At 39.1% G+C, this 13585-nt stretch overlaps 2 protein-coding genes across 4 annotated transcripts; both read right to left on the bottom strand.

Moving 5' to 3' along the window:
- Positions 1 to 237: 237 nt before the first annotated feature.
- On the bottom strand, positions 238 to 4835 carry LOC140776332 (protein IWS1 homolog 1). The gene is made up of 11 exons (XM_073119997.1): positions 4678 to 4835; positions 4095 to 4593; positions 3484 to 3606; positions 2955 to 3175; positions 2689 to 2818; positions 2411 to 2473; positions 2251 to 2328; positions 2028 to 2119; positions 1861 to 1926; positions 1582 to 1735; positions 238 to 762 (listed from the first exon to the last, which is right to left on the bottom strand). The coding sequence occupies exons 1-11, from the start codon at positions 4695 to 4697 to the stop codon at positions 664 to 666; spliced, it is 1545 nt and encodes a 514-aa protein (XP_072976098.1). The 5' UTR covers positions 4698 to 4835; the 3' UTR covers positions 238 to 663.
- Positions 4836 to 5152: 317 nt separating this feature from the next.
- On the bottom strand, positions 5153 to 11079 carry LOC140775675 (telomere-binding protein 1-like). 3 transcript variants are annotated; one of them, XM_073119075.1, is made up of 11 exons: positions 10767 to 11079; positions 10127 to 10192; positions 9391 to 9555; positions 8424 to 9285; positions 8066 to 8269; positions 7914 to 7976; positions 7740 to 7819; positions 7081 to 7325; positions 6398 to 6715; positions 6247 to 6310; positions 5153 to 5880 (listed from the first exon to the last, which is right to left on the bottom strand). In XM_073119075.1, exons 3-11 carry the CDS (start codon positions 9469 to 9471, stop codon positions 5707 to 5709), a joined length of 2091 nt encoding a protein of 696 aa, XP_072975176.1. In that variant the 5' UTR covers positions 9472 to 9555; positions 10127 to 10192; positions 10767 to 11079; the 3' UTR covers positions 5153 to 5706. The 3 variants fall into 3 exon arrangements, with proteins under 3 accessions (XP_072975176.1, XP_072975174.1, XP_072975175.1); XM_073119073.1 differs by having other exon boundaries at positions 8066 to 8275; positions 10767 to 11077; XM_073119074.1 differs by lacking the exon at positions 10127 to 10192 and having other exon boundaries at positions 8066 to 8275; positions 10767 to 11077.
- Between the last annotated feature and the right edge of the window lie 2506 nt (positions 11080 to 13585).

Raw genomic sequence — 13585 nt, 5'->3', positions numbered from 1 at the left:
GTACCATGCAATTGCATTCTGTTGATTTACTTTTCACTTGGAGGACTTGAGGAATATAACATCATAGAATTTATATTCTCAAAGAATAGAACTTTTTGATAACCAATAACAAAAAAGATTATAACTTCTAAGAGAAGACAATTCCGAAATACTTGGTAGTCACTAATCAGACACAATAACTTCCTTTACCATCGTAGATATTATGAATAACACCTGTACGATATTAACTCCATACCAAGTCCAACTCAGAAGGATGATTAAATTTCCACATCAATAGCCCTTAACGACAAAAATTGTACAATCGTCTTTCAGAAAATTGAGGCGCTGACATGCCAATCACTTCACATTTGAGGATTGCAATACTAGAGTATGTTTATCAATAGTAAAAAAGAACTCCATAAATTGGGAGACTCCAGACCTAGGAATTCCTCCAGAATTATTGAACGCTAGACAACTCAACGGACAAGTCCTGCCGATCAACACCTCATCTGATGCTCCAAAGACTGGTTTGGTCTATCACTTAATCCCAATCTTCTGCCACACAGAAGTACCATACAGAGGTAATTTGATGGCGGTAGCACAAGAAAAGATGCTGCAGGCATGTTGCAGCAGCTGATGCAGAAAGATAATTTATCTGGATATTCTAGAATATAGATTTTTTGATTATAAGTACTTGACCATTCCACGGCCCTCCACACTGATTTTTGATGCTTGAAGCTTTTTCTTTTTGGGTGCTTTTAGCTGCTGCAGTTTCTTGTTCATCTGCATACCAATAAAACGATTATTATACCCAACTATTCCAGAAATTTGATATCCACTTAAGAGGAATATAGACCCAAAAAATTTCAGAAAAATAGATTAGGCAAAAAAAATTCCATGTCATGTTACAGGCTCATCTACCTTAAAATGATTCAATATGAGCAAACCATCTCTGGGTCTCAAAAAAAAAAAAAAAAAAAAACAAAAGGAAGAAGACTGATTACAAAATGGAACTAGATAAGAAAATATTCTTTATCTTCCCACAAGTTGCAGTTTTTTCGTTCATGCTTATCAAAAAACTGCTATAAGATGTGATGCACCAATATTTCATAATAAAATATGGGAAGACACCTTCGCATGATGTACAAAAATCTTGAGCATTAATCTATAGTAGATATTAGGAAAATTTTAGCCAAAAATAGGGCCAGCCTGTTTTACCAGTGGAGCAGATTTCTATCATGACAAAAATCATTCCCTTAATCTGATCAACATTACGTCGCACTTGTAAGATACAACATGTTTTACAGGATTTTGATTGTTTGCTGCTCTTTTCAGATTCTTATATGGAAGACAAAGCAAAACCAATCTAAATAAACTATAGTGGTACCACAGTAAATCCTACAGCCAGCCATCAAACTCATATACTGATATTAGGAATCTAGGGAATCCACCCTTAAAATAAAGATAAGCATAAAGATCTCCATCTGGAAACATAAGGTTTACAGAACATACTGTAAAGAATTTCTGCTATTCAGAAATGTTGCATATTCACTTTTAAAGAAACTGTATAGTCAATAAACTAATAAAATCCAGATAACTTACCTTCAAGCGACGCTGATCTTGCACAACTTGTTTAGCTCGAGCCCTGATTTGTTCCGGATCTATCTTGGATTGAGGGCGCACAACAAAATCCAGCGGTAATGCTTCAGGCCTAGAAGCATGTTGCCTTGAAGCTGCTTGACCAGTCTTCCGTCCCCTAAGCAATTTACAGAAATTAGAATACACAAAAGAAGCGGAAAATAGAAAACAAATGATCAATATGAACATCAAACAGAACTGCTACTGAAAAATGTAATTTAACTTGAAGTTATGCAGTCTTACTGTGAAAACTCAGCTAAATCAAGATCATCGTCTCTGGATTGGAATCCAGCATCACTTGACACAGGCCTTTATTATAAATCAAGCACAAAAAATGTCCACAAATAGCGTTAGTAAAAATAGAACAGATTATTCTGTCTAAGATACACCAAAATTAAGGCTTTATTTACTTCTTCAATGATGGCCTTCTATAAGGAACTCTCTCATCATCAAAGCTCCTCATATCCTCAAATCTAGTACTTTTGTTAAATATGGGCCGACTCTGCAAAAGTTGACAAAACACTACCAAGGTAAGCACCTCTTATGACTACCCTGGCCTTCATAGAGGAAGTGCGCAAGGAAATGAACCAAATGCCAGTTTGTTTTACTAAAGAATCTCTATATTATTCTTACCCATTTATCAACCAATTCTTTAGCTAATTTCCTGTTGGCTGTGGTCTCCTCGTCAGATTTTGATAAGAACATAATGACCTGCAGATAAGCAAAAAGGAAGCATAAATAAATGTCCACTATCACCTCAAAGAGACTTCTAGTGCTCTCAATTATTGCAAACCTTCCCAAGGCCACTCTTTTTCAGCTGCTCTCTTCTATCATATTGCTCCAAATCAATAGGAAACTGCAATACAGTAACAATTAGCATTAAAGGGAAAGAGGAAAGAAAAATAAAGGTGAGAATTTAACCAGTACTATTACAAAAGACTTGACATCGGACTAAAAGAAAAATCAGGGTTGCATGAGTGACTTGGTATATGACTTAAAAATGCAACATTTAGATGTTACCAGAAAGAAATACTAAATACAGATTATGGAAGTGGAGAAGGTATTGCATACATCAGTAAGCAACTTTAGTATTGCAGTTCGGATATTCATGTTAGGCAGACTACCATCAGGCAGGGGTTCAAGCCAGTTCTTTAGGAGAGTTAGTACTCCATGATCTAAAAATTCTTGCTGCAGCTTCTTCCTGCCAGAGAGGGGGGAGATGGCAGAAGAACCAATTAAAAGCTACAAGAAATATAGAGCTATAATAATCAGTAGAATCTGTGATTGGACTAATAAACATTGTGAAAAAAAAGGGCCAAGAAGGGCCCAAAACTTACTTAGAAAGAACATCAATAAGCAATGGCAGCTTCCTGAGCTTATTAATGGCAGGCTTTGATTGTCTATTCAGTTCAGCATCTTCTTCAGCTGTGACCTCAAGCTCAGCCATGAGATGTTCAACTATTAGAGCAATCTCTGCAGGTGATTTTTCGTTCTTCTTCTTTTTCTTGCCCCCCTTTAAGAGTTGATTAATTTCATCATCATCCTCACCCTCTTCTGCCTATATAATCAAACAATAGACACATGAAGCACACCAAGATCAAATGCACTAAGTGAGGGGAGAACTTGCTGTTGGCAAAGTATCATTTTCTAACTAACAAAAGCTCTGACTAACTTGGCCCTTCAAAAGCAAATAATGCTAGTACAGAGCAGGATTACTGTAGAACCTATAAGACAGCTTCCTTCTATAAAATAATGAAAAAAAAAGCTGTACAGAGTACAGTATTTTACTGCAGTAAATCAAAAGCAAAGTAGGTACTTGGCACATAGCTTAATAAGATTGGATGTACTTATGAATAAGAAACTAACCTGAGGGGCATCTCCAACAGAGCCAGCTTCATTGTCGCTACCACCGAAACGATCAACAGGATCAACTCCACTGTCGTCAATGAATGCATCATCATCTAGGTTCCTTGCACCTTCTTGGTCATCCTAAGCAAATAAGAAGTAAATAAATCTCTAACAAAATATAAAACAAATTGTGCAGTATTACTTAATGTCCAACACACTACATACAATTCTATAGCACCCCTGCTTCATAATCTGCCCGCCATTCATAAACATTTCTATCGCAGCATATACTCCTCCCAGCATTATATACAAAATCTAGCTACGGCATATTAATGGTAGAAATCCACTTTCTCTTCCACTTGAATTTCAAGAACAACCTGCTACCGCTGGCAAAATATTATTTTGTAACTGGCATCTCCTTTGGTATAGCCTTATAATGGTAGTATTACAAACAATCTCAAGCCAAGTGGAAAATGAAATCAACTCAATCCACATAGAATGAAAGCAACAACTATTTGAAGATTACTATAGTTCCTAAACCATCAGGAAAAATCAAGAATTATAAGATAAAGAAAAAGAGCAGGAAACCTTGAAATAATAACTAAAAGAAAGAAAGTTATATTGCAAACCTCCGAATCGGCCCCTGCAATTGTGTCCCACAACTCTTTGATCTCTTGGTCACCATCATCATCCCTAGATCCTCCACCATAACTCTTCGAACTGGACTTTGATCCCTTCCCACCCGACCTTTCTATCTTCTTCCTCTTATCCTTCTTCCCATTCGCCTCCTTCCCCCCTTTCAACGACGAGGAGAACACCTTCCTCTTCTTCGAAGACGACGGCCCCTCATCCTCCTCCCCCCAGTCATCCAGATCGTCTACGGCGAACGGCGCCGGCGGGGTCCCGCTGCGATCCGGCGATCTCTCTCCTCCCCACTTCTTCACCAGCCTCTTCCTCGTCCCTCCTTTCCCCTCGGCCACGGACGACCCGATCACCGGCGTTGGCGACCGCTCCCGCCGCCAGCCGTCGTCCTCGTCGTCGTCGACCGGGAATCGGGGCTGAGGAGAGGGCTCCCGATCGGACGGCGCATCGGGGTCCATGAGGGGCTCCCCATCCTCGTCCATATACCTGCGGAAGCGATCGAAACCCTAGATTTACAGAGAAGAAAATCCCAAAACAAAAATGGAAAGGGGATAAGATGTAGGATCTTACGGATCATTCTCGTAGGCCATGGCGATCGCTCGCGTCGAAACCCTAGAATTGGGTGGAGAGGAAGAGGATCGATCTTGGAAGGATGCGCGACGTTGGGGTTGACGCTGACGCTGGATATTCGGCTCAATCCACTTTACTCCGACTTCGATGCCATCCTTCTATGTCAATTGTCACATACATACAAACCCTGGGCTAACAGTTGGGCCGATCTTGGACAAAAGCCTGACATGAGTTAGTTGGATCCGGCCCGAGCTCAAAATCCGGTCCGTTATGACTTGGAAGTTTGCACCAGCCTATAGTCTTCCTAATTATAAAGTTATAACTGAGATTAACAATCTAATGTCGATGGTGTGGGACCTTCTGTGTATGCTTTTATTATCACAATTGGTGATAAGTGGATGCATACTTTAGTAGTTAATTACGTGTGCTTAAAGTACCGTCCAAGTAATAGATCACACAGTACCAGGAAAAAAAGTTGAAGAATCACATGGAGCCAAATCATATTTTACGTGAATCAAATGTTACAGTAATGAAATGTTTAGTGAAGTTACAACATTAAAAAGATCTTAATGACCACAAGATTCTAAGAAAGTACAAAGCAGAAGTTTAAACCAAAAAAAAAAATCATCATCCTGATCCTTTTCTCAAGATTACAGGCTCCAACAAAAGAATGAATCAGATGGACTAGGAGTACTTTTTTTCCTCCTTTTCTCATTTCTACCAACACTTGATTGTGGCTAGACATGAATGAATTGTGTTAGTGACGGCCGTCGAGCTTATTTCAATCCCTTTTTCTTTTTCCTCTGGATCATCTGCCATCATGTACAAGCGCCAAAAGAAGGACCTTTCCTTGGCTTTAAATTTTTTTTTTTTAAAAAAATGGTGAGAAAAGAATATTACACAAATTGGTCAATTTCCTTTTTTTCTGAGGGGTGGGATGGGGGGTGGGGAGGGGAGGGGACTTTTTACATGGATCAAATGTCTTCTGATGTTATCTCCTCATCCAAAGGAAAGGGATAAGAGACAGGATCAGAGAAGCAGGCAAGTCTCAGCCACAGGTGGTTTGGCCTGGAGTTTGGCTTGCTGCTGGGACCAGTAGGCTTGGGTAGCCAGTACTCGGTCAAGGAGTTCTTGTGGAACAGGCTCTCCCCTTCTCTGCTGAGGGGAGATGCTGGCTGTGTGCACCAATGTCTTCCACTTGTCCTGCATCAATGAAACAGTTTGCCGCTATTAATCACATGGATCATTAATAGTAAAACCTCTTTGAACTGACTCAAGAATATTAAAGAGCAGAGGCAAAGCTTCACGCTGTTTCAAAAGATGCTCTACCACTTGTAAGAAGATGGTTATCTGAATGCTAAACAAGTATTGACTATTGACTTTGTCCAGCCTCAATCATAGATAAGCATCTTAGCTTTGTTTTAAGAAAAGTCAAGATAAATTGCGTTTCTTAAAGTCAAGATAAGCATCTTAGCCAAAACACCAACAATTGGAAATATCATAATTAATGCAGAAGACTTAGAAAATTGTTTGTGAAAATTTGGCAAAAGAAATGCAGATAAAACTTACCTTAAGATCAACGTACGTACGGTGCTTTGCATTGTCAAAGGCCCGAAGTTTAACATCTCGCCACCTGAAGAAAAAGAACCATAATATAAGATTGGTTGATCTGGAGTGATATATGAAATTGTCAGTAGAAAGAGAAGCAATCGAGACAAACCTTCCAGTTCCGAGCTTTTCAACTGCCTGCACCAAAGCTTCCACTTCAGCAACAGAGAAGGGTCGCCTAATCCGACGCTGTACAATCTCAGACTGCCTTGACTTGCGCAGCGGAACTACCGCCAGTGCATCTGGATTCATGGCAGGAAGAGGAACAATAGCTTGCGAGTTTGCTGAAGTTTTATCCAGTAGTGACACGTCAGTAGGAGAGTAAACTGAATCATGGTCACTCTCAGGGCTGTTAGCTTGAGAGGTTAACACAGGCTGCCGGCTCACATCAGATGCCGCGTGATCTGCAGGCTGATCCACAGGTGGGATCCTGTAAATAAACAACACAAAATTGCACTAAAAAGGTCAGATAACAAATCTCTGATGGACTAAAAGCAAGCTGTAAAATCTTCTCTGATACAATATCATACTTGGTCAACAGTAGAGTTATCATATAAGGTCATCAGTGAACATCGGTTATACAAAGTTAAGTTCCACTGTCATTATTAAACTTATCAGATTAGAAGAGCTGGTTTTATCTTTGCATCATCAGATTTGTCTAATCAGACATACGGTGGCACCTCTGAAGACGCAAAAGGTACCTCTAATTATCTCCTCAACAAATATACTGAACCAGATGTTGTTTGTGTTAATCTAATACCTCAGATAGCAGGGGAAAATTGGGTCCTTCATTACCTTGCTAATGGTTCAGTAACATCACCAGAATCAAGGAAATGGCTATCTTCAGGTACCACAAGTTGAGCTGGAGCTTCTGCAAAGTTTGGTTCTAGTGTAAAGCCTAAGCTGTCCAGCTTATTACCATAAGCAATCCCCGCTTGTCTTAGGGTTTTGTTATCATCTTTAACCTTCTTTCCTTGGAGGAGGACACCAACATGTAGTCCGCCCCCAATTATAGCAGTCACAGCCTCCATAACTGTCCTCTGCAACATGAATTATAGGTATATGAACAAACACTCTTGCTAGAGGAAATATTTAACTGCATTACTCATTAGAGAACAGGATAATGAGGCCAAAAAAAAAAAGATCCAAATGTTTCAAACACCTTGAATATAAGAGAATTCCTTAAAATGAAAGCTTTGGATTTATGGTCAAGCCATTTACAGCAAGAAACAGATAAAGCATGCATTCACAGGCCGTAATTGAAGAAGTACGTAATCTGCTTCTCATGTGCTCCATGCTGCCTATATTTAATTGCTTATGATGGAATCAACCGGATTATTGCTTGTATTAACTACTATAAGGAGGCTTCATTGTCGATAAATATGCAAGTCATACAATCTTCTAAAGTTTTCCAAGGATAAAAACAAAATACATGATCAAAGATCAATATATACCTTCAATGAACCGACTGTGGCTGTTTCAGGAATCTCAATAAAAAGTTCTGGCACCTTGAAAGACTTAATATTAAGCTTCACTGCAAGTGAAGAAAGTAGTGTCAGAGCCTCATCATGTCAAGATCAAAGATAACAGTTAGAAATTTAGAACTTGTCATGTTATATCTAGTGTACCATGGTAATCTTCCGAATCACACAAAGGCTTCTGACATCTCGGGGAAAATGTCACCCTACTTGCTGAAAAAGAAAATGTGATTGTTTTAGAACAGGGAATTTGAAAAAGGAAGTGAGGCTCTTTGAAAGGATAGATAAAAATTGAATCCAACCTCCAAGAGAAGTTGCATGTAGATCACCTGCTTCGACCTTAATTGTGCCCTTTGCAGCTGACTTATGCATACCTTGACCAAAGATCTCTTCATCAGATGGTGATATTAAGCGATGCTCAAACAACTTCCTCCTCTTAAACATATTCCTCTGTGTCCTTTGGCGTGTATAGAACATTTTCTTGTTGCGGAAAGCAGACCTCGTTTCTACATCTAAGACAAAACAATTCAAATCTCTATAAGGTAAGACAAGTAAGCCATACTTGAAAGCAGCCACAATGTGAATGATTAACAAACAATCCATGAATCAAGATACTTGTTGTTAGCAACTCATAAACTAAGATGTCCATGATATGCATACCATCGTTAGAAAGCTCTCCTTCGTGCTTCTTGATTGGAGCTACTTTTCGAAACTTAGATGCCAACAGCTTCCTCACCCTGCGATCACCTACACAATGTGGCCTAAAGGCCTTAGTACTTGAGGTGCTAGGATTTGTGCACCCAGAAGAATTTTCGTCATCATCCCTATCTACTGGAAGTTCCATTCCACCCCGATACTTGGGAAATGAACTAGAACGAGGAATTCGATCCCTGTACATAGGTTCTTCAGCACTGCTGTCAGAGCTAACTAAAGCAGGAGGTTTTACATCCATATCCATCGGATCCACCAAATTGTACACATCTGCAACATCCCCATCCATTTCAGTTTTGCTAAATTGCCCTCTAGCTTGTGGTGATGTCTTTGCTCCATCTCCTTTACACTGAGCAAATTTTGCAGAAATGGGAGAGCATCTCCCACTGGCAACTTTATCTAGTATTGTTCCAAAAGAATGACCAAATTCACTCTTCATACAACTACTTTTTGATCCCTTGTCTAATACAACATCTACAAATGCAGAAGCAGGACTTAAAACGGCTTCTATTGGAGTCGGCGAGTTTTCTTTCACAATATGGTTAACCTGTCTTTGGAATAATATGTCAGAACCCACATAACTCTCATTACAGCTATCCGGACGCAAAACATCAGTTTTAGGTGCCTTGACTTCATCGAACTGCTCTTGCTTAACAGGATCCTTTGTGACAGTAAAGTTAGGTGCACCAGTAACATTAGCAACACACAGAGAATTCTCCCCCTCTGTTAACAACTTTCCAGCAACTGTGGCGAGCAAATCAAACGCACACATCTGATTTTCCTCAGACTTCTTTCTAGCTGAACGTTTTCCCTGTAGATGAACAGTTCTAAGTAACACCCAGTACCAACAATCAATCGAAAAGCACAGATAAAAATAATGGATGGCATGTGTGTGTGTGTGTGTGTATATATATACCCTAGCTGATCTGGGAACATGTGGCGTCGTTGGGACCTGGTAACCACAGGATCCATAATCCAATCTTTTTTGCAGCACCATAATTCGAATTATTCACAACAAGAAGGCACTCAGCAATGAATGAGGAGGATCATCCCATCCATTATCCGTCTTTGAATGAAAATTCTGCAGCACAGTAAATTGGCGATCCAATCAATCAAATGAAAGAAAGTATAGAATATGCAGGGAACTAAACCCAGCTAAAAATTGATGTTTTAAATTCCGAAACCAACTCTATTTCCCCCAAAACAAGGATAAGGAGGAAAACAGTAATGTCATTGACTGCAGCGGAAATAATTTAAGAAACCCAGATCCAACGAAGAAATCCAACAAAAAAAATTATTCTATATCCAGAAAACCAATATATTAGCTGCTTGAAAATTTGGGAGAAATCCATCTGTCTGGATCGCATGGCTAATTCCCAAATAAGGTCCCTTAGGTAAGTCAAAAAAGAACATAATTGATTGCTATGTAAGATCAGAAACAAAAAAGAGAAAGGGAGGAACAGGAAAATAAAAATTTTATTCACGAGGAGAACTGATGCCACCGAAAGATCTGAACACCATCATGGATAATTAAACACAAAACCTTAAAGGAGAGAGAGAGAGAGAGAGAGAGAGAGAGAGAGAGAGAGAGAGAGAGAGATCCAAAATCGTGATCACAACTATCCTAGAAGAAAATGGATCGACGATCTTACCTTAAGCTATTATTCGGAGAAATTCTTCAAAGAGTGAAAAATATAGCAGGCATCTCCATTAATTTCCTACACACAGGAGAAAAGTACTGTTCATCTTTAGCGGCGAAAAGAGTTCAAATCACCACGCAACCTATCCAAGAACGGATCGGGACAAAAATCACATGCATAGGGATCCGTAAGGCTCAAGAAATTAAAAGTTTTCAGATCCAAACCCCTAAGAAACGTAAAATAAATTCAAGCTCCGTAACAGTAGATCCGGTCTCGATCTAGTTCACAAAATTCGATCAGAAAATTTCAAATTTTCCCATGAAATCAATCCGAATTTGCTTATCAAGGACGAAAAGTCCCCACGTCCGACGAAAAATTGAACGTTTGATCCAATTCAACGCGATCAAAGAAAACCCTGCTAGATTGCCATAATTCGCTTTGAAAAACCACCAAATTTGCAGCTTTTGTAGCCCATAAAAGAACTTCCGAACTCGAAATGGGAAAAGAAATCAACTTTTGTCCAAATCCACACGATCAGAGGAAAACTCAAGAAATATCAACGAGATCAAACGATCAATGGATTAGATTTGGAGCTCAGGAAACCCATCCTTCCATTTCGACCTCGAAAGAGAGCGTAATTCGACGAGCTCACCTTCTTTACAAACGGTCCGTGAACAAAAGCACGTTGAGAACCAAAGAATTCCTCTCAGATCGCCTGGAAACCGTTCATATTCCGGCTAAATCCGAAGAAATCGTAACAAAGACCAGATCGGCGAATTCCGACACGAAACCTCCCGATCTCAACCGAATTCAACACCAGAAATCCATCTCATTCACGACATTTCCCATAATAAACCCGATCTTTCTATGAATTATTCAATTTTTTATTCCACTCATCTCTCTCTCTCTCTCTCTCTCTCTCTCTCTCTCTCTCTCTCTCTCTCCTTCCCTCTCGCTTCCGAGATCGCCAAAAACCTCTCAAAACCACCCTTTTTGCTTAAACCCCCCCACTCTTATACCTTTGACCCCCTTCCACCGTCTCGTCCGGTAAACCCCCCCGCGCTCTTACCGGGTACAGCCGGTTGTACGGACCATCCAGACCGTTCCGTTCCATTCGCGTGATCCATCACACGCCTCTATGCCCCTCATCTGGCGCCACCTGTCCGCCTTCGAGGATTCAACGGCCAAATCCTTTTCTACACCCAGCCTATATTAAAATAGAGAAAGCTGTCCTTAAAAATAAAAAAATAAAAAAGGTTCGGTGGGGGACGTGATAGTACACCGGTTTCAAAAAAATTAAAAAAATTCCACCTCAATATTTCCAATTAGGGAAAATTATATCATTCGCAACTCATGTTATATAATATAAAAATATATTAATCAAAAAAAGGTTTATTAAATGAGGAAATTTGGAGAAATTGGAGTATAAGCTTGGCTATATTTAATTGGAATTTTAGTTGAATAAATTTGCGGAAGTGAACGGTGGAGGTAATGCTGAAAGAGATGCTAAGATTCCGCTCAAAGAACAAGAGCAACCATAGAAAAATTAGATAAGATTTTGTGGATCAAATGCCTACGTACACCAAGTTAGTGGACCCGGATTATCTACACCTCACGTTGTATAAAAACTTGTGATAAACTCGGCATATGGTAGAAACTTGTATTGGTTAATGAAAGAATATTATTTCGGTAAGGGGCAGTAATGTCCAAAACGAAAAATTTAAGGATTTGCTATGTAAGAAAATAGATTTATTAGTAATTATGTCAGTTGTAATATAATTGCAATGCGTGGGTGATTAAGTAATTTGCTCGAAGAGCCAACTCTCTCGGTAAGCCGCTCATTGGGAGATCCATCCACGTAGGAATAAAGAGCAGCCCGCGTGGCGAGATGGTACGATCTCATTGGGTCCTTTTCCGTAAGATGCTATCATATCCCTTACTACTACTACAACCAACGTACCACAACAAAATACACTTTTTCGTTATTATCGATAGCCAAAAATAATTTTAAAAAATATTTATAATTTTTGAGATGGAGAAGATCGCACTTCTCAGGAAAGGAAAGGGATGACGTGACGTCACTCCCGTCGATTTTGACCCCGGAGAGATCCTAACGGAGGCGCTACCGACAGCCACGGGAGTTAACGGCGTTAGTTAAGGGATAAGGATTGGGGAGTTTGTGGGGGTAGCCGTTAAAACCACCCTTGGTTTTATTTCTTTTCACTAGTGCATTGGCGGACGGCACCCACGATGACTGGTTGTCTGGTTGTGACGGTTATTCCTATAAAGAGCGTGTGGATAGCCGGCTGAATGGATGGACCACCTAAGTTTGATCCGACCCTCCTCTCCTACTGACACATGTATAGGATGAAGCAAGACGAAATCTGGATCGTTAAAAAATTCCGAATAACCTCTAGTTATATACAAGCTTAAATCGTTAAATACATACTTAATTAATTGTAACAGTATATTTATTTAATAAGCCTTGTGTGTTTGGTTTTTTCTTAATAAATCCAATAAGCAAGTAAGGAATCTCTTAAAACGTGTTAAGTTGGGGTAGTAGTAGTACCAAATGAGATGCCGTAGATAAGCTAGCTAACACATGAAAGAGCATTAGAAACGTGGTTGGGGATCCGATAAGCTTTTACTTTTACCACAACTTATCCACAAAGTTATCCACCGGGAAGTCGGATAAGTGACCTTTAAGGCTCTGCAGCCCAAGGTTCCAGTTTCAGATCTACAATGATAAAGAGTTTATAGAAAGAGAGAAAGAGAGAACGAGAGAACGAGAGAGAGAGAGAGAGAGAGAGAGAGTTTCCAAAACTTGGGAGTTTACTTGACGTACAAGGAGAGTAAGGAAACGGTCAATTGGGCGCCCGGAGGGGGACCCATCCGACCCCCTTTATTATGGGTTGGCCACGTGTGTGCCCATTAAGAAGGAGTGCTATTTTGTTTTCCTTCTTTCTTTTTTTTTTTAAACAACAAATTTGTTCCATATTAATTAATTAATTTGATACCCTCCTGAATTTATATTCAAAATTATATTTTACTCTCCTGAAATTATATCCAAACTAGATCTTGAGTTAAAAAAATTCTCATTAGAAACTAAATCGTAAAGAATCATATGAGTTTTCTAATGCATCTACAAATAGTACTTTTGTTATATGCTTTTATTTAAATACTATTTTAAATATATTAGAAAATTTATCCAACAATATATAATTTTATCCCTAATAATCGATATAAAAATCAAAAAAAGTTTAGTTCGAATTCAACTTCTATACAGAGTGGAGTGAATTTAAGTCAAACCACACAAAAAGATAAACTATAAATTTTTTATTATTAATAATAATAAAAGACTCCTAAGAAATAGACTAATATGTCTGTTATGAGTTCATTTCAAAAATAGTTAGGTGATGAAATTAAGTGATAAATAATAAATGAGATTCAAATGTTTGCTGCTTGTTTTGC

The sequence above is a fragment of the Typha angustifolia genome, chromosome 14 (assembly GCF_048772165.1).
Source record: "Typha angustifolia cultivar Huaian chromosome 14, ASM4877216v1, whole genome shotgun sequence".
Taxonomy (NCBI): domain Eukaryota; kingdom Viridiplantae; phylum Streptophyta; class Magnoliopsida; order Poales; family Typhaceae; genus Typha; species Typha angustifolia.
The sequence above is the reverse complement of the archived record's forward strand: the minus strand, read 5'-3'. Positions and strand labels throughout refer to the sequence as shown.